This window comes from Charadrius vociferus, unplaced genomic scaffold (assembly GCF_000708025.1).
Source record: "Charadrius vociferus isolate BGI_N301 unplaced genomic scaffold, ASM70802v2 scaffold87, whole genome shotgun sequence".
NCBI lineage: Eukaryota > Metazoa > Chordata > Aves > Charadriiformes > Charadriidae > Charadrius > Charadrius vociferus.
The window spans coordinates 1600216-1619690 of record NW_009649314.1 but is presented as its reverse complement, the minus strand read 5'-3'; the positions used below and the strand labels follow the sequence as shown (position 1 = coordinate 1619690).

At 38.3% G+C, this 19475-nt stretch overlaps 1 protein-coding gene across 1 annotated transcript in view; it reads left to right on the top strand.

Annotated features, from left to right (window-relative positions):
- The window catches only part of ARHGAP42 (Rho GTPase activating protein 42), a 137742-nt gene that overhangs the window by 24554 nt on the left and 93713 nt on the right, over nt 1-19475 (top strand). Inside the window, exon 4 of the mRNA XM_009889416.1 lies at nt 6882-6943. Within this exon, the coding sequence (XP_009887718.1) occupies nt 6882-6943 (62 nt within the window). The remainder of the gene's footprint in view (nt 1-6881; nt 6944-19475) is intronic.

Sequence of the window (19475 nt, the reverse complement as noted above, 5' to 3'; positions counted from 1 at the left end):
GTATAGGGACACTGCCCGGTTGTGTAGAGATGGGGTCAGGAAGGCCAAGGCACAGCGGAGCTGAACGTGGCAGGGGACACAAAGAATAATAAGGAGGGCTTCTACAGGTATGTCAGCCAGAAAAGGAAGGTCAAGGAAGCATACCTTTCTTTCTTGGGAAACTGGTAACAACAGAGGAGGAGAAGGCTGAGGAACTCAACAACTTTTTTGCCTTAGTCTTCACTGGCAACCTCTCTCCCCACACCTTTTGAGTGGATGGACCGCAAGGCAGGGCCTGGGGGAGCAAAATAAGAGAACATCAGCTTTGTGACCACCTGAGGAACCTGAACATAGAGAATTCTACGGGACCTGATGAGGTTCATCCCAGAGTCCTGAGGGAATTGGCTGATGTAGTTGCCAAGCCACTCTACGTGATATTTGAAGTCATGGCAGTCAGGTGAAGACCCCAATGACTAGAAAAAGGGAAACACTGCACCCATATAAAAATGTTAAAAATGTTTAAAAATGGTGGAAAGGAGGACCCTGGGAACTACCGGCCTGTCAGCCTCACCTCTGTGCCTGGGAAGATCATGGAACAGATCCTCCTCAAATTATGCTAAGCTTTCATCACTTAAAGGGGGACTACAGAAAAGATGGGGACAAATGTTTTAGCAGGGCCTGTTGTGATAGGACAAGGGGTAATGGCTTTAAACTAAAAGAGGGTAGATTTAGACTAGATATAAGGAAGGAATTTTTTTCACTATGAGGGTGGTGAAATGCTGGATTAGATTGCCCAGAGAGGTGGTAGATGCCCCATCCCTGTAAACATTCAAGGTCAGGCTGGATGGGGCTCTGAGCAACCTGATCTGGTGCAATATGTCCCTGCTCACTGCACGGGATGTTGGAGTAGATGACCTTTAAAGGTCGCTTCCAACCTAAACTGTTCTATGATTCTGATTGCTAACACTGTACTTTTTACTGTTAAGCTAATTATTGCTATAATTCAATAATGTCCATAGCATGTTGTTTTAAGGTGATATGTTCTCTACACAAGTATGTAACAAACACTTCATGAAGTTTATTAAGTACATGTTTTTTTGACTATGAACCATGGGGTTGATTTCAATGCAATAAACCAGAATTCTAGATCATAAATGAGGTGTATTGTAATAATGTATTTTATAAATTCATGTAAATAATTTTTTATCCTTTTACATTTCTCCCTCATTCACTTAGTCCTACACTAAGCTTCAGTTCTTTTTTGGTTATGCAAGAGTAGGTTTTTTTGAGCTGTATCATATGTTTGAAACACTAGGGATAAAAAAAATCAAATGAAACACATGCATCTTTTGGAACACCAATAAGGTTTTAGCTGTCAGTACTGTTAGTTTGCTTCCTTATGGAGCAAATTAATTAAAAAATTTTTCGTTTAAAAATAAAGGGTTTTGTTGTTGTTGTTTTGTTTTTTGTTTTGGTTTTTTTTTTTTAAATAAAATAATGGGAGCTATTTTTCCTGAACGAGGGAAATTTTGCAGCACATTATTGCTGGGTTGGGAACACTCCAGAGAAAACAGCTGGTGACCTGTTTTAATTGTGATGAATGAGACCACAAGTGTGCAGCTGGGTACATATACAATTGTTTTTACTTGTTGGGCGTTGCTTTTCACAGGCATCATTTCTATCATGATGCCAAGAGTGTCTTACAAATCCTTTGAATAGCCCTTAAATAACGAGCAGACTGTAAAACTATTTGGATTTTATAAGCTAGTATTTCCTAATGACTTAGAATAAAGTATTAAGGCAGCACTTTGTTTTACTTAAAATGGCCCACCAATAACAATAATGCTTTTTGAAAATAAATAAAAATACCTTTGTATTTAGTATAAGTTACATATTATTGTACTTTATATTATTGGTATGTTTTCAGAATTTATTTCTTATCAGCACATTCCCGTGACATTTCCTCTTGTAAAATACTTGACCCTTCTTCCCCCCAACCCCTTTAGTATTTACAAAGTTCACTTTAATTTTTCTCTGTGTATTTTGATTAAAAAGAGGGGCGGGGGGACAGGGAATAGAAATGTTGCAGTGTTAGTAGGAAGAGGTGGTGGGGCCTGCGTGTGACTCCTGGGCTTCCTGACAGACAGCAGTGAGCCGCATTTCACTCAAATGGTTCTCATTTTTAAACCTTGTGGTTTTTAACTGTGCAAAAGCACCTCAAATTATTATTGCTGAAATACTTGTTTGTTTCTCGTTGAGAGCTGGGAATCCAGAATTGGGTGTGTGTTAACCTGGGCCTCGGGTTTGTGCTGAAGCCCTGTGGGGGATGCTGGTTGTGGAGGGGAGCCATGCCCTGCCCCGCTCGCCAGGCTGTCCGGCGGCCCTCTGGGTGAGCCCTGACACCCCACAGGGGGTCTGATGCCCCATGGGGAGCTCTGACAGCCCACAGTGAGCTTTGATGCCCCACGGGGAGCCCTGCGCTATGTTTCCCTCTGCCTGGCCCAGTCCCCAGGGGAGGCAGAGCTGTCACCTGCCTGCCACCAGAGGGGAGCTGTGGGAAAAGAGGGAGGGAAGAAGGAGCGGTGGGGAAAGAGGAGGGAGGGCTGTGTTGCCTTCCCTTTACCACCTCCTGCTGCAGCTTCCAGCAGAGGTGAAGTTCTCTGGGGACAGGCCCTGGCTTTTAAGGAGGTCGGACTGAGTAGGGGACGTGTGGGAAGAAGGGTGTAATAACATGAAAATCTCAGAAGTACTGCGATGCTCACTGGTGTTGTCAGAGACCTGGCAGTGGGAAAGCCTTTTTGACGTTATGCGGTGCCGTTGCAAGGGCAGAAGAACCAGTGGGGTCACCACAGACATCCATGTTGCTGAGCTCTGTCTGCGTGCTGGATGTGCATCCTTCATTATGGTCTGAATTACACGATGCGCTGCTTGTTCTCCCCGTGAACCTCCTAAGCTGGGAAAGGATGCTCCATGGCTTCGTGGGCATTGACTGGTGCAAAAAGGATGGATGTGGATGTTGGGCAGCAAACAGTGGAGGTGTAGTCAGTACTGATGTGAAGGTGTCTCTGCAACGAAGGTGTCTCTAGGGTCAGGGGAATGGTTTGTTTTCGTGCTGCTGAAGAGTGTAGGTTCTGTGCTGTTAGTGAAACTTTGACCTTTATAATCCTCCCAAAGGTGAGGCAACAGGGAAGAGAAGATGGAAACAGCTTCTCAGCCTTCAGCTGAGGCACTGTATAGGGGACATATTAGTACCTTTATATTAGTGTTAAACATTGAGGAAGATCTTGATTTGCACGCTTACAGAACATGTTTTTATAGTTTGGGGTTTTTTTTTCTCTCTGTCCTGGTTTTATTTAAATCCTAAGCAAAAGTTTTGACTTTAAAACTAAAAAACCTTTTGGTTCTGCCTTGAAATTAGGAAGATGAATCAAAAGCTTCTCTTAACGGTTTCATTTTTTTTTCTTTCTCAGTTTCCATTCATCCTTCTACCCTCTGCTTCCTGCTGTTCTTCTTTTATTATCTTTTTACTCCTAAAAGTCTGAATACTGCCTGACCAGAGATGATTTTTTCTTTTTTTATTCGCAACTGTACTGCTTTTACCTGCCTGTCCACCACCCTTTCTGTTTCATTTAGATAAAGTCCTGCCCCTGCCTTGCGGCTGGGAACTGGCAGTATTTGTGCTTGGCTGCTGAAAGGTGTAAAGTGTCAACTTTCTCATTACAGATAATGAAGAAAAAAAAATATCCATGAGCCTTTGTTGCATTAAGGATAGTTTTAATTATATGATGAGAAATTTAAGTGAAGAGTACCATAAAGCTTGATGTGGGTAGAGAAAACTTGAATTTCAGTAGGTTCCGGATCTGCTCTCTTCACAAAGATATAGTGCTTGGTATGATCATTTCTCTTTGAAATAATTCTGTCATTGTGAGTGACTCCACAGTAAAAAAGCAAAAAAGGAGGGGAAATGGTGTTCTAACATGTGACTGCAGTAACACATCATCTTGTGGTTAAAAATGACCAATTATTTCACTGAAATAATCTGGAAATAATTTCTCTTGCTGGCTTTACTAGAAAGTCAGCTGTTTTTCTGAAGTGTATCCTAATTCCCTGAATAGGTAATAAAATTCAAACAATATGTTCATCTATTTTGTTTGAGAAGATTAACGTTTTTAATGGTGGGTAAAGAATCACTCTACCACATCTGCAAGGGATGAACTGGGTCTGTGCTGTTTTCTACAGGCAAGAATCGTTTCTTGTTAAATTTTGGGGGATATCAGTGAAAATAAGAAATAGTTTGGCCATGTGTGTTTGGCTCACTTTATTTAGTTTTTAGGGTTTCATAATGGGTACATAGATATTCTTGAATGTAACACTCAACAGATTTTTTTTGTCAGGTAATTTAATCAGTGAGTTCATCATCTATTTCTTTACCTGGTTTTGACTGTTGGGATATTATGAGCTGACTCTAAGCAACTAAGTTAATTCAGTGGATAGCAAACAAGGTCTGGATCCCAAGATGTAGCTCTGATAAATGCTGGGCTGGTAAGTAACTGAAAGTCAGTAACTGAAAGGTTCAGCTGGTAAGCTTGGAGTTGAGGAGTTCAGAAGTTTGTGCAGAAGGTCTAGAATTTCTTTTACTTAAGAGGTGGCAAAATTTTCTGGTGTCTGTGTTCTCAGGGAAAAATATTAAAGGAAAAGGCTTGAAAGCCAACTGGATGGACATTTAACTTACCAAATGTATTTGGACTAAACAAAGAGCTCATGAGTAATAACAGGGGAAAAAAAGGATTTGTCAGCAAAGAATGACTTGGAGGTCAAGATACGCAGGTATAGCATTACAGTTGCAAAAAATAAACCATGTAAGGTCTTCTAGAAGAAATTGGAACAAACAGCTGTAAAAGTTAAAAGAGAGCAAGAAGAATGCAAGGGTGACCTCTGCAAAGTCCAGATGGGATAAAGGATAAAAATGATTTGGGTATGGTCCAAAAACTAAGTAGCAATTTGTGAATGCTGACAAGTCAAGCATGACTTGAACCAAGCTAGACGCTGGTTCCCTCTTAGAAGATACTGGAACATAGCAGATCCTCTAGAAAATGTACTTATTTCCTTAAATCTTTCGGGGGAGTTGAGAGGCGATGAAGCCATATTATTGGAGAGTGACTCATTTTGTAAAAACACTTCAGAAGATGGAAGAATAGCTAAGAGGACACAAGCTCTGTTAGCCTACCCTCAGCAGTGTATGTTGGTTAACTATGAAGACTGCTTGAAGCCTGTTCTTTTGAGAAATTCTACAAGTTTTGTTTCCTTGTTTTTTCCTCTTTAAAAGATTATTTAGATTGCCTCAAGTTTGTTGTGAGAACCTGTAGGATTTATGAATCTGCATCCTGAGATCAGAGCTTTAAACTATGAAATTTAGCACCCTGTCATTCACAGCAATTACTGCTAGATGCATCAGGAGGAAGTAAAAAGAGCTACTTGGCTCTCTTCACATGATTCTTCTCTGGCATTTTTGTCTGTGGAACTGCTGAATTCTGAACAACCCATATTCCCTTGAGAAAGTAATAGAAATGGAAAGACAGATTTTTCAAGAGGTATTTCACAGAATCACAGAATGGTCAGGGTTGGAAGGGACCTCTGGAGATCATCTAGTCCAACCCCCCTGCCAGAGCAGGGTCACCTACAACAGGTTGCGCATGACGGCGTCCAGGCGGGTTTTGAATGTCTCCAGAGTGGGAGACTCCACAACCTCTCTGGGCAGCCTGTGCCAGTGCTCCACTACCCTCAAAGTCAAGAAGTTCCTCCTCATGTTAAGATGGAACTTCCTATGTTCAATTTTGTGCCTGTTACCTCTTGTCCTCTCACTGGGCACCACTGAAAAAAGACTGTTCCCATCCCCCTGGCACCCTCCCTTTAAGTATTTGTAAGTGTTAATAAGATCCCCCCCTCAATCTTCTTTTCTGTAGACTAAAGAGACCCAAGTCCCTCAGCCTTTCCTCATATGAGAGATGTTCTAATCCCCTAATCATCTTTGTAGCCCTTTGCTGGACCCTCTCCAGCAGTTCCCTGTCTTTCTTGAACTGGGGAGCCCAGAACTGGATGCAGTACTCCAGATGCAGCCTCACCAGGGCAGAGTAGAGGGGGAGGATGACCTCCCTCGACCTGCTGGCCACACTCTTCTTTGCACCACTTGCTTACATGAGAATGAAGCCTTAAAAGTTTTTTTAATGTCTTCCCATTTCTTGCCCTCTTTTATTGGTTAATGCTTTTATTATATTTCTATTGACATCCGCGATAGCCCTTTGACTTATCTTTGAAGGCAGTTTTGAGCAAAGACTCTCTCACAGTTGTAGCAAAATTCAAATCAATCATCTGTTCTTGTCACCTGAGAGCTTGTCCTTCCTAAACATAAAGCCAAAGAGCTGCTAAACCTAAACATTTGGCATAGTAACACATTTCTTCTACAATGTTGACTTTCACATTTTTATCTGAATATTTTTCATAGGTCTTGCAAATATTTGTTGCTGCACTTTAGTAGGAGAAACTCATGATATTTCTTTCTACAGTTTCTTTCTACTCCTTGTGTGCTAAAGTAAATTTTGTGGCTGATTGTAGAATTCTTTGTTTTGAAACTGATCTTTGCACGTTTCAGGAAAATCAGTTTGCCATATTTCATTAAAAAAATATTTTTTAAATACACGACTATTAAGACAGGTTCTTTTCCTTTGTTTTTCACTTGCTCTTGACCTGCTGCTTACTTCCATCTGTGCCTCATTTAATGACTACTAATTTCAGTGAAGTACGACATAAGAACAGTATCCTATCACTACAACTTAGATCCAGATAATGGACTCACCTGGTCTTAAAATGTAATGTCGATCAGGACGTTTTTTTTTTCTTTTCAGCCCAGTCACTGAAAGAGTTTGCTCGGCTCCTGATCGCTGTTGAAGAGGAGAGGAGACGACTGGTAAGTTTGCTGGCAATGATATGTTGCATTTGGCCTCTTTTTGTATAAAATAAGTACTTTTTTCTGTTCTTTCTGAAGTGCTATTTTTTTATATATATAGTGGGGAGGCCCCACCTCGACTACTGTGTTCAGTTTTGGGGCCCTCACTACAAGAAAGACATTGAGGCGCTGGAGCATGTTCAGAGAAGGGCAATGAAGCTGGTGAGGGGTCTGGAGCACAAGTCCTATGAGGAGTGGCTGAGGGAACTGGGGCTGTTCAGCCTGGAGGAAAGGAGGCTGAGGGGAAAACTTATCGCTCTTACAGCAACCTGAAAGGAGGTTGTAGCGAGATGGGGGTCAGTCTCTTCTACCAAGTACCAGGTGAGAGGACAAGAGGAAATGGCCAGTCGTGCCAGGGGAGGTTTAGATTGGATATTAGGAAAAATTTCTTCACAGAAAGGGTTGTCAAACGTTGGAACAGGCTGCCCAGGGAAGTGGTGGAATCGCCATCTCTGGAGGTATTTAGAAGAGGGGTAGACGTGGTGGTCAGGGAGATGATTTAGTGGTGGTTTTGGTAGTGTTATGTTGATGGTTGGACTTGATCTTAAAGGTCCCTTCCAATCCAGATGATTCTATGATTATTTTTTTTATTTTATTTTATTTGTGTAGTAGATGTTAGGTATTTTGTAAGAATCACTTGATTCTGCAAAGGCAGAAGTGTGCTAGTACAGACTGCAGTAATTTTTAAAGGAGTGTTAAGCCAAATAGTTTTGCATCGTTTTATAAACTTTTTTCTCACAGTTTCCTCCCTCCCTGCTCCCCACCCCAAAATAACCTCTGAATGCTGCTGTACCTTTCCTTTCTCCCATCTTGTCTTGTTAGTCACAAGGCACAGCAATAAAGTAAACTGTAAACAAAGAGCTTATAGTGGAAATGTGTATCGGTATTTATATTTAATGGAATGCTTTTAGAGTATTGTCCAGTGAATCTGTACTAGTAATCCAAGAATATGATAAATAAGTGGTAGGAAGAGAAAACAAATTCATCACCTCCGGGGAAATTTTTGCAGAGTACATCAGACTTTGTCTTTTGTTATGGTATTCTTATTCTCTTTGTTTCCATACTTCTGAAACTACAGTATGCTTTCATTTGTATTTCTATTCATATGTAGCTTTGTTAAAGAAGTTTTAAGTACATTCTTGTACAAGCCTTTTTTAAAAAAATCCACATAAGCAATGAAACTACTTTTTTTCTTTTCTTCCTTGGAAGTCAGCTATGAATAAAAAAGTGAGGTAAGGATTAACCTCAGTGGGGGAATTTTTAAATATGGTGAAAGTTCAACTAGCTCAAATACATTCAATGACTATGTCTGTCTTTGTTTTTCTTCTTCTTATGAGTACTTAGGGAAGTTAGGAAAAGGATTTTCTGACTCAGATTGGAGAGTTATTAATCCAATTTATTAATCCAGGAAGAGGAATACAGGAAGTTCTGTTATTCGTAGGAGTAAATAATCATAGGATTGGTCTCCCACTATTTCTGTTTACATAAATATTTTAAAGTGGCAAAATCATAAACATTTATACGATACAGTTGCATAGTTAATATCACCTAAACCCATAAAAGTGCAAAATCTTTGCTTCATGCAAAATTATTTTTTCTTGGGTAGATAGAAGAGTGAGAAAGTGACTGTACTTACCCCCTTCAAAGATGTTTACCAGGACACTTATTAATTACTTAGTTAAACAATGTTTCAAATGACTAACTTTCCAGTTTTGGTTAAAGATTATTGTGAGCTAACTATTAGAAAAAGGAAAAGCAATGAATAGGTGAAGGTTTTATTTTTCAAACTGGTTAGTCTTTTCATAATATGTATATGTAACTTCCTTTTATTTTATCTTTCTGTTTCTTGGGTTTTTCCTCAGAGAAGACACTTCCTTTTTCACTTTTAGAAGTTTCTGGCCTCTCTATGGTTTATAATTTGATCTTTCCATGTAATGTTTTACTTTGTATCTTGTGGGAAGGCTATTAAATTAAAAGAGGGAAAACCATTAATTTCATTAAGTGAAAAAAGACCAGTTGGACAGAAAGATACTCTTTGTTCTATTTCAGTATGACTTCAGTGGGAATTCATGGACCGTATAGCTGAGCTGTTGGATCCCAATGCAGGGTCAAAGACTTGGGGGAAATTCCAGTCTCACAGCAAAGTATTTTACAAATAACTATAAGTTTAGTAGAATGTGATCATTAAATCATTGTAAACAAAGTTGCAAATGGGTGGAGAAGCTGCTCTTGGTGGGAAATCATTTGCATCCAGCTTTTCAATGAGTTTGAAACAGCCCCCGTTCTGTTTGTTCTTCAAACTGAATGCTCATGCTAAGAGCATCAACAACACACAAGTTACCACAGCAGTGATATTTGAATAAGAAACTTCAGCAAACTTAGAATTTCTCTGGTTTTAAAAAGTTTGATCTGCCTGTTGGTGGAGTTTGTTTAATTATTATTAGAACTAAACTTCCTAAAATATTTGTTCCTGGTAGGGCCAAATGCAAAAATGAGACCCTGAGGCTTGAAATAATGCATATAGGATAAACCAGTCCCACCTAGATCTCTACACAGTTGCTGTGCCTATGCTATTCTTTAGGGATAAATTTTACAAGTGAAAAAGAGAGTTTGGTTGTCTTTTTTTTCTGTTTTCTGAATGTATGTCTAGTGCCACACTGTGATAGTATTTACATGGTAGAGATGATTTCCATTGCGTGTTGGGCTGCATTACTTACTGCTCTGGCCCTACCTCACAAAGTTTTAAATGCTCTGTAAAAGTAGCCAAAAGTATTGTCGCTGTACTGACTTTATACAGTCACATGAATCAGAGATCCTGCTACGATGCAGCGTGCTGACTTAAAGATGGTGTCTGATTTTATTTAGAGGCAAATGACAGGCACTCCTGACATTTTTCACCGGAAACCCATTAATTTGCAGCTTTTCATACTATAATTAATGTATTTAGTGTATCTTACGGTGTACATCTTTGCTGTAAGGGCTTAGAAGCTTAAAAACAAACAAAAAAAGCAATAACAAAAAGTATCACCTTTGTCAAAGGTGCTTTTTTTTATTCTCCAGTTCTCTTACTGCAAATTATGCATGCCATCATAGAATCCAGAGGTCCCTGTGAGGATCGTTGTGCCATGCTAGATGGTGAACAGATTGCTAATAATAGGAGTTTTCTGCTTGCCAAACTTGTGATTTAACTGTGACATCTTCAAAACATTTTTTGTCTATTTCTGGGGAAGTATGGAGCATTATGCATACCCTTTGATTCCTCTGCTAGAAGCACCTCAAGCCAGACAATTTGCAGATTAATGACAATTTCAGAAAAATTTCTCATCTGACTGGAAAGCCCAAGACAGGGCATGCAAGTCTAAGAATTTTATTTCCTTTACTTCTGCATAAAAAGAGAAAGCTTTTTTTTTAATAAAAAAGCTGCTTCTTTTTGACATTTTGTAAAACACTTGGAGAAAAGCAGCTTGAGACTATGGATATACTTCATCATACCATTTACAATTTCCTTTTAATTCTTGAAGTGTGTGACAGTAAAAGACAGTATTGTATCAGAATGCTGGATGTATGGGAATATAGAATGACAGACGTTAATTTTACTTTCAGCTAATGATCTTGTTTCCCTTCCTTGAACTTTGCACGCTCATAAATTAATAATCTATATGAGTGCATGATTTGAATGTGGAAAATATATATTCATATCACCAATTTATTTCTCATCTTATTCCTCTTAACTTCTTCATAAGTAAAATTATTTTTTTGTTTTGGTGAACACAGAGAAGTGTGTTGGAGTGGTTGTCCACTGAATGTGTAAATTAAGTTTTTCCAGTGGTCAAGGAAATAGTTTGAGAGATGCTTAACAAGTCTGTCCTTCTTGCATAAAGAACCAAAAGTTTTCTTTAGAAGAAGCTTGTGAAACAAGGTATTATGAACAGTATTACTGGGAAAAACACTGAAGCATAAGGTTAAAACTGTGTATCGCATAAATAAATACTCTGTTGTGTAAAGCTTTGCAGCTATTATTGTTGGCAGCAGTAATAATGTGGTGATTATTATAAGTCAATTTCTTTTATCCTTGTCTTTTATTTCCTGATGCTAAAAAATTGACTGGTAGTCTTAGAAAAAACAGAGGCCACGCACCAAACATTTCCCCTTAAAAAGCAAACAAAGGAAAAAGTAATTAATAAGCCACCTTTTTATAATATACTCCCTTATGTTTGATATCTGTCATTTCATGGTGGTGTTAATTTAATGATGCTGTTGGTAAATGGTGCATTAAAAACCCCCCAACCAAACAGCTCTGACTCTTGGGTTTTACAAGTAGTGCACCAATAGGATACAAGTCAGATTCATTCCCACTGCCTTTCCAGTGACTTCAGCAACAAGCCACCAGGGAATGTAAAATAATGACCTCTATTTCCCAGTCATTATTAGGGAACAATAGAGATGTTTTAATTTAATTTCATGTGAATATTTGGATCTATATCAAGGGAACCGATTTAAAGTAATTTCCTTCCTCCCTTGCTGAATTTACGTTGTTTCTGTTTAATGTGTTATGCTTTTTTTATTTTAGAGATTCATGAATTATTTATGTTTCCTATTCATTTGATATTGTTAGTAAACTTTATAACAAACAAAAGTGTACTGGGAGTGATATAAAATACTAATTCCTTTTCCTTTCATAGGGTTGTGCTGTGTTGTCACAAGAATAGATGAATTGATTCATGCTACTGCTTTCCTCTTCCTTGACATCCCATATCAATTGGAAGCATCAAATGTGTTCTCTTGACTGTTGTGTTACCTTGATTGTAACTCCCAGATTATTTCTGGAAGTTTATTAAATCCCAAACTGAAATAGGTCTCTTAACTGTTACATTTCTTGCTATTTACCCGAGTTCTTATAGGTTGCTGGCAAGTGATGAATGATCCCAGAGCTTTTCCCTCTGGCATCGTGAATCAGTGAGATGTGCATCGTTGCTTTGAATTCCTGACCAATATTAAATATTTGAGGGGATAGTACAAAAATTCTGAAGTGGGAAGCTGTATACTATGCTCGATGAATATTTTTCTTTCTAATGTCTGTCTCCTTGTATCTCATAATCTTCATGCTTCAGAGAGTATCTCATTGTTGTGGACTTTTTTTGTATTAACTGGATGTTCTCATTGTGGTTCTGTATTTGCCCTCACACAAGGGGTCCGATGCTATCTGCTTCCAGGGAAAGCATCAAAATACTCAGTTCAAAAGCTGCACTTGAAAGAAAAATAAATGAACTATTAAAACCAGCTATCCGTGGAATGGTACATAAAATCAGATACCGAAGGACAGATTGTTGTTGAGCAGAATTAACCTCTTCCCTATAATGTGAAGTGGGTTACAGATTCCATCAGAACAATAAGCAGTCTTCTATCCACAGGTGCTGCTTATTACTCAGTTTCTAAAGGGGAGAAATCTTAAAAAGCATATATACCAGCACCCTGAGACTGCAGAGCATAAACCTGGCTTTTTGTTTCACATGGGCGCTCTCTTAAATTGTCAAAAAATAGTGTATGATGGTGTTCTGATATACTTCATAACTGCTTTCAGTGCTCTTCAGTTCTCATACCAATTTTGGCATTTCAGTTAATCTCTTCTGCCTGCAAGGAGACTGTCTGAATACATATTACTACAAATGGAGGAACACCACCACAAATAAGAGGGTTTCGTCTCTTTGCAATTACAACTGTTGTTTTGTTTGGGTCTGTTTGTTTATTTGTGTTGTGCCCCCCCCCTTTTTTTTTTTTACTGTTTTAAATTAATTAAAAAGCACCTCGAAGGTGGGTTTTGAGGGTTTGTTTTTTTTTTCCTTACACTTAAGATGGCCTGTACATGTCCTATTGAGCAATTAAGGTTGCATGTACTGTGCTATTAACCTAACTTCTTTGGAATTTGTGCATCAGGCTAGTAATTTGGAAATACCCATTTCCTAAGTAACTGAGCTTTCTATTGAACAAGGAGCATTAAATCAGCATGGAATTATATTATTTTGTTATAAACATTATTTTTATATTTACTTATTTATTATTTTCTTCTCCTTTTCTTCCTCCTACCCCAGGTATAGTAGGCTACATATTGGATATTAAGTGTAGAAGAAATGTCTCTCTTTGGGAAATGGAATTCTGCAAGATAGGAAAATAATGATTTCAATGGTTTTGTTCTTTTTTAATTATTAGTTTATTTTTTGTTAGACCATCAGCTTACTGTCTACTAGCAGTCAAGCTAGGTTTTAGAAATCATTGGGAAAATGATTGAAAAACCGCCACATGCCTTCATAACCTTTTTGGTGAACCCCCATTTTGAATACTTGCTATATGCATTCCTGGTGAGGAAGCAGTATCTAGAAAAGATAGAGATAGGCAACAAGGAAAGCTAGACACCTGGAAGCTCAGGATGAGAAGAGACTGTCTGCAAGGAGGACTCTCTGAGTAGCTTTAGTTAAAATAAATTAGATCAATGTTATTTGGAGACCTGGAGTTCATTAATTGCAATGACATATCTCAGCACCCTTTAAAATTTTTGGCAGATCACACCTGCTGGACCTCAGCAACAGGTTAACACTTCAGCCCTTGAAATAAGATTTTTCTCTTTTTTTTTTTTTGTTTGTTTTATTTGCTGTTACAGCTGTCAGTCTTACTTCCTAAGAGCTAACCAAAACGAAGATTTCAAATCTTACTTCAAATACAATAAACATTTCTGTCCCTATAACCATGCTTGCTACTCGGTTCCCCCATTGCCTTTTATAAGAGACTCTTCTGCTCCACTTCCTGATCTGAGCCATTTGCAAATACAGTGAGAAAGGAGTGAAAAAGACAAAAGAAAAAACACTTCATCCTTTGTTCTCCTGCTATTGAGTACATCACTAGGGAATTCATTCCGTATGCAGGGTAGAGGTATCAGTGCTAAATCTCAATGTCCCTGCCAGCGTATTATTTTTCATGCCTGGAAGTGGACAGGAAAGGTCTGCAGAGTAGGGGAGTGTATCAGCAGATCATGTCCTAGTCCTTCTAGACAAGGGAAGTTGGGATCTAAAGGGCTGGTCTGGGGAAATGTCTAATTCTCAGAGTTCAAAAGGGTAGTTGCTTTGCTAGAAGAAAACCAAATCTGCAACATTTAAGGACAGCTGTGCCTCAGTGCAGAGATTGTTCATTGCTGCTTCATGCTTTTTTACTGTGAATTGCTCCTGGAAGTCTTTGGATGAGCCATGAATACTTCTCAGTGTTGGAGAGCTCAGTAGAGTATCTTCAGCCTCATTGTCTTCCTGCTTCCTTTTCATCCTCCTGGAATTTGTCTCAGATCCCAAACTGTGAGAAGAGTAAGTTTTGTCTATACAGGTGAAATTTGCCTAGCCTATGGCTGTGTGTATACTGTAGTCATCCGTATTTTTCCAGTCTAGACTCACATTATGGAGTCTTTGGAGAGAAATGGGAACTTTTGAGATACTGTCAACCTTAAGCAAATGCTTGAAAAGTAATTTACTGACAGTGTATGCATACGTTTCTCTTCAGGACGTGTGTGAATTTTTACCTCCTAGGTCGTTAATTTGGGTGAATCTTGATTTTTTGTGGAAGATGCTAATGTATTCTGTTTATTTTAGTTTATAGAATAATTTTTGCTTATGTTTTTCATTTGTACCTCCTGGAGAAAAATATGGTTTGTCATTACCATACATAATATAATATGAATTCTCATTTTTAAAATATGCCATACTGTTTTGTTGAGGCTTTTGCCTGTTAGCCTTGGAAATTATTGCAGAAGAGAGAGGATGTAGACAGCAGCAGTGTATGGTTTTCTGCTGTGGTTTAGCTATTGAATGGTTGGAGTACTGTGCTACAGAAAATTTTAACTAATGAATGGTTTTCAGAACCAGCGTTCTGTCCCAAATCTGAGTCGGCTTTGTGTCCCGACTACTGTCAACGTAAAAATTGGGACGTAACTCGAGTGGTCAGCGACACCTAGAAGAATGAGTTTTTTATTCCTATTAATTGCAAATTTGTAGAGTATTTCGTGGACCATTTAAGAAGATGTCCAGTCTTCTCTTTTGTGTTCGTACAAGTGTTTGTGTGACTTGTGTAGTGGACATAATTGGAGAAGTGATGCAGCTGGAAAAATAATTCCTTTGGCCCTGACTTTCTATGAGCTCCATCCCCTCACTTAAGTGCACGCAAGGAAAATGTTGAGTTTCTGGGCCAGAATTACTATCAAGAAGATAGTAATTTCTGGGATATAATTGCTGTCAAAAAGATACTAGAACTATACCTTCACTTGCCTACAGATGTTAGCTGTGACCACTATGACTGATAAATGAAATCAAGAAGTGATAGGCATACTTCTCTCATGCAGGCTTCCTAGAGAGCCCATCTGCAATGTGATCCTTTGGTGTGTTCTTATTGAGGGAGAACTTGCAATGCGGCTTACCCCCTTGCTGTGTCTTGGGTTAGAAGGAATCCTGTTTGCTATCTTTCTCTGCACCACTCAAGTACAAAAATATACGTGTTCAGTGAATGTTTCTTAGCATTTGTGCTCATTAAAAAAAAAAAAAAAAAAAGAAGTAATAAAAGGAAACAGCTCACGTCCTGTTACCATGAATGTAGTTTAACATCTAACATCTGTATGTATGCATGGACATTTCTTAACTTTCCCCAAATAAAAAAGACATACTAGGCCACTTATGGGTGCTCTTAGTATGGAGCATTAGCTGGCTCTTCCAGATGACACTGTGTCAGCTTCTATAATTTTCTTAAATAATAATAGTGTCTAGGAATACATATGGAACTCTTAGCATTACTTTTCAGTTTTACACTTGATGCATTCCCAGTTTGAAGTATAGTTCTAATTTGTCTAATAATTTTCATTCTTCAAAATAATTTGTTCCATGGTTTTTGTGGAAATGAAGAAAAAACATGAGGTCATCCTGTGGCATTTGATTACAGTAATATTTAAAAGATAAACTGATCTGACTAGAAACTAGTTGCAACTAGTCCCTCTCACACCCATGTTACTGCCCAGCTGTTGATATCTGGGATTGAAAATATAGGTCCCTGCTTTCTTTAACTTTGCAGAAAGTACTTCTGGAATCACTTTGCTATAAGAGAGTAATGTCATTAATACAGAACTCGCTCGGGGTTTTATGATGATGAAGTCAACAGAGAACCTGCTGTTCATGTTTTGCACTGTTTCTTAGCAGGTTTCTCTTTTTTGTGTTTCCCTTGAAAAGATGAATTGTTTCCTATTGATATGCATGTCCACAGTCAAGAGCCATCGCCTATGCGAAGCCTTTTGCACCCTGTCCTGCTCAGCGTGGGCCTAGATAATTCCATTGCCTCATGAACCTGCCTGTTGAGAAAGAAAGCAATGTGACTATTTTTAGAGACAGTCTTTGCTATTTTCCAAGATAGTTGTCATAGAGTTGAATTGTGACATAGTTATTTTCTTGGAGTAAGCATTTTTTGTCAGAGGTGTGAAAGTGTAGATCTGTCACGTCACGATGATCTCTGCTGTTTTGTGTTGGCTGGTTAGCTGGCATCAAACAGGGAGCACTTGTCTGTCTTGATGGGGCCAAGAGACAGCGAGTAGGATCTGGGATGATTGTTCAAGAGGAACAGAAAGGGGAGTAGAGATAAAGGGCTTCACTATCTCTGGTCCATAGTTACAGTACTTCTTAACATTCATTGTACATTCTTATACAAACAGTATACAAAGCCATACTAAGAAGGCTTTGATAATTAGTATCCTTAAAGTATTTGCTCTTCACGTTTCTGCAGAGAATGGAAATGAAGAAAATCCATTTATTTTTAAAATACAGTGTGTGTTGCAGAAGTACTACGCTGTAGATGAATGTAATTGAATCAGTTAGCTATTACAGTTTCTCCTGCCTTCTATATTTGAGGTGATTGTATTTGCATTTACCTCCTCCCTATGGATATTTGACTAGGAAGGTAGTAGGATGATTGCTCCTTATTACAATATAAAATGATTACAGGGAGTCTTTTAACTTTGGTCTACGAAGCATTTTGTTAAAAGATTTAACAGCTTGCTGTAAACAGTCCCATGATTTTCACAGGGTCCTGGTGAGCTGGCTTGGTGCCCTAGTAGTGTTCTTTGCAGTTCTTAATTGACTGATCAGCAGCGACTGCAATAAGAATAGGAAGTGATTATTGAAAACCAGCCAGTAAAACAGTAACTCATGGCCAAATTTCTGAAAATTTCTGGTTTACTTTGCAGCATTTTTCAGTTAGGAGAGAACATTCACAAAATGGTATTGCTTGCTGTTCCCAATTTTGAAGAGCATCATCACGAGACAGACAGATGAAATCCTTCCCTTGGTAAAAGTGCAAAATGAAGGATTTAGTTGGAAAGCCGTTTGCTACTTCTCATTTTATAAATCTATTTTTTTCTTAATTTCATATACTCAATTCATATTCCCTGTGTTTCAATGCATGTGATCTTGCATTACAGGACAGCAACTTCCCAAAGTGTTTAGAGAGGCATTCACTGAATAGTGTAGCTGGAATGAGTTTATTTTAATGATATTTTAGTCTTCACAGAAATGCAGGTCGTTGCTGTTTCAGCTTGTAGACACATTGGCTTTCAATGCAGTCACTAACCAAGAGTCTTCTCAGATGACTGTTGACAGAGAAAGAGAAAGATGATTGCACTTCTAAATGAGTATTTTAAAGGAACCTGAGTTTTCATGCATCAGCCAACCTCATAGCCTTAAAGTTTTATACATTTATTTTGTGACTGCAGAGGGAAGGAATGGAGTTGCTCCTAGCAGAGGGTACGTGCTGTACCCATTACTAGCCTGTAATAATGTCAGAACATGCTGTTATCTGACAATCTACCACTTTTTTAATGGATTCTGAATTTATCTGCAGTTCTCCCAGTAGTATGAGAAAAGGTACTTCATTCCTACAAACAACATATTTTCCAATTTTTCTGCATTTGGTTTGATCTCCAGAATAGTTTGAAACCCCTGTATTTCTTGTTCTTATTCAGTGTCCTGGGAAATGTGATTTAAAATGGATAACACCACCAGCACTTTATGTACTAAAGGTTATATAGAATCGGATGCCTTTATTTAAAACAAAAAAAAATCAACAAAAAAACCCCAAACCTCCTTTTCACAAGAAAGCAAGTAAATTATGTTTTTTAAAGTCAAGGCAGCTTGATACTCTCCCTTGGGGAAACCTGTGTAATCTGCACGTGCCCATAGCTGTGTTACACACAGAGATGCTTTATTTGAAGTGTTCTCATTAGCATGTTGTCTTAAGGTTTGCAGAACACTTAAATTGCTTTTTTTTTTCCCTTTCAAGTGTCTGTAGAAGCTCAAATTATTGTTACTTTGACAAACTTTCTTAAATGCCTCTCCCTGAGCAAGTGCTTTTACTTTGAACTGAGACTGAAAGAGTTTTGTCTGGTTTTTTTTGGCAGCAGTGCCAGTTTATTATGTACCCACTTCAGAAAGCCGACCTGGCTAAATGCAAAACAAAACAAATAAAATTTTTTACTGGTTATTTTTCAACCATGATGCCACAGACCCTTTCAGCATCACAACAACAGAGGGCAAAGGAAGAAGTCAGAGAGAGCATGAAGAAACAATGCAAGATCAGCAAATTCTGCTTAAGCGAGCATGACCGCCAAAATAAATGCCTGCAAATCTAGCTCTCAGTGCAGTGTTTGTTGCAGCCCTGCTGTTACAACTAGTTGTGGTCAAAGAAAGAGGTTATTTTTCTAGTGGTAAAAGGAAATTATAGCAGAAATATGGAAGCCATGTCACATGGTCCTGTGGAAAGTTTTGAATGATGGGGCCATGGAGTCTGGTAGCCTTAAAGATTAAAATATTATGAGAGCTGCTGCTTTGGATACCTGTCCTTCAGTAAAAGGCTACCTTTAAAGAAAACATGCTAGACCTTTCTCTTCCCCTAAGCTGGCTGTTACACTATGTTGGTATCTTTTTACAAGCTAAATGAGAGCTTTCTAAATTGATTTATGTTGTTAGTCATATTTGCATGAGAGCAGAAAAAAAGACTAAGAAACCTGTATCTGATACTACTTCTAGCCCAGTTGCTCTGAATCTTTTGTCATGACATGTGTCATCCTGCATCCTGCATACCTTTCCTAATTTTGTGTGCTGTTCCCAACATGCTCATTTTTAACTTTCACCTCTGACAATTGACAGAACCTTCTAAATTATAATTCTTCAGGTTTAAATAACCTCTAAACATTTTACTGTATGTCAGCTATCAGTAAAGCTTTGCATATATGCACCTATAAAATTGTATTTCACAGTATGAAATCAATTTAATTTTTTCTATAACTTCATATATTGTATTTTCATATTATTTAATTTATCATTATATCTGTTTTTTAAAGGAACATCATGACCTTTTCCTGTGGTTGTAAGGAATTAGCCTGAACAGCTGCATTAATCATAGAATCATAGAATGGTTTAGGTTGGAA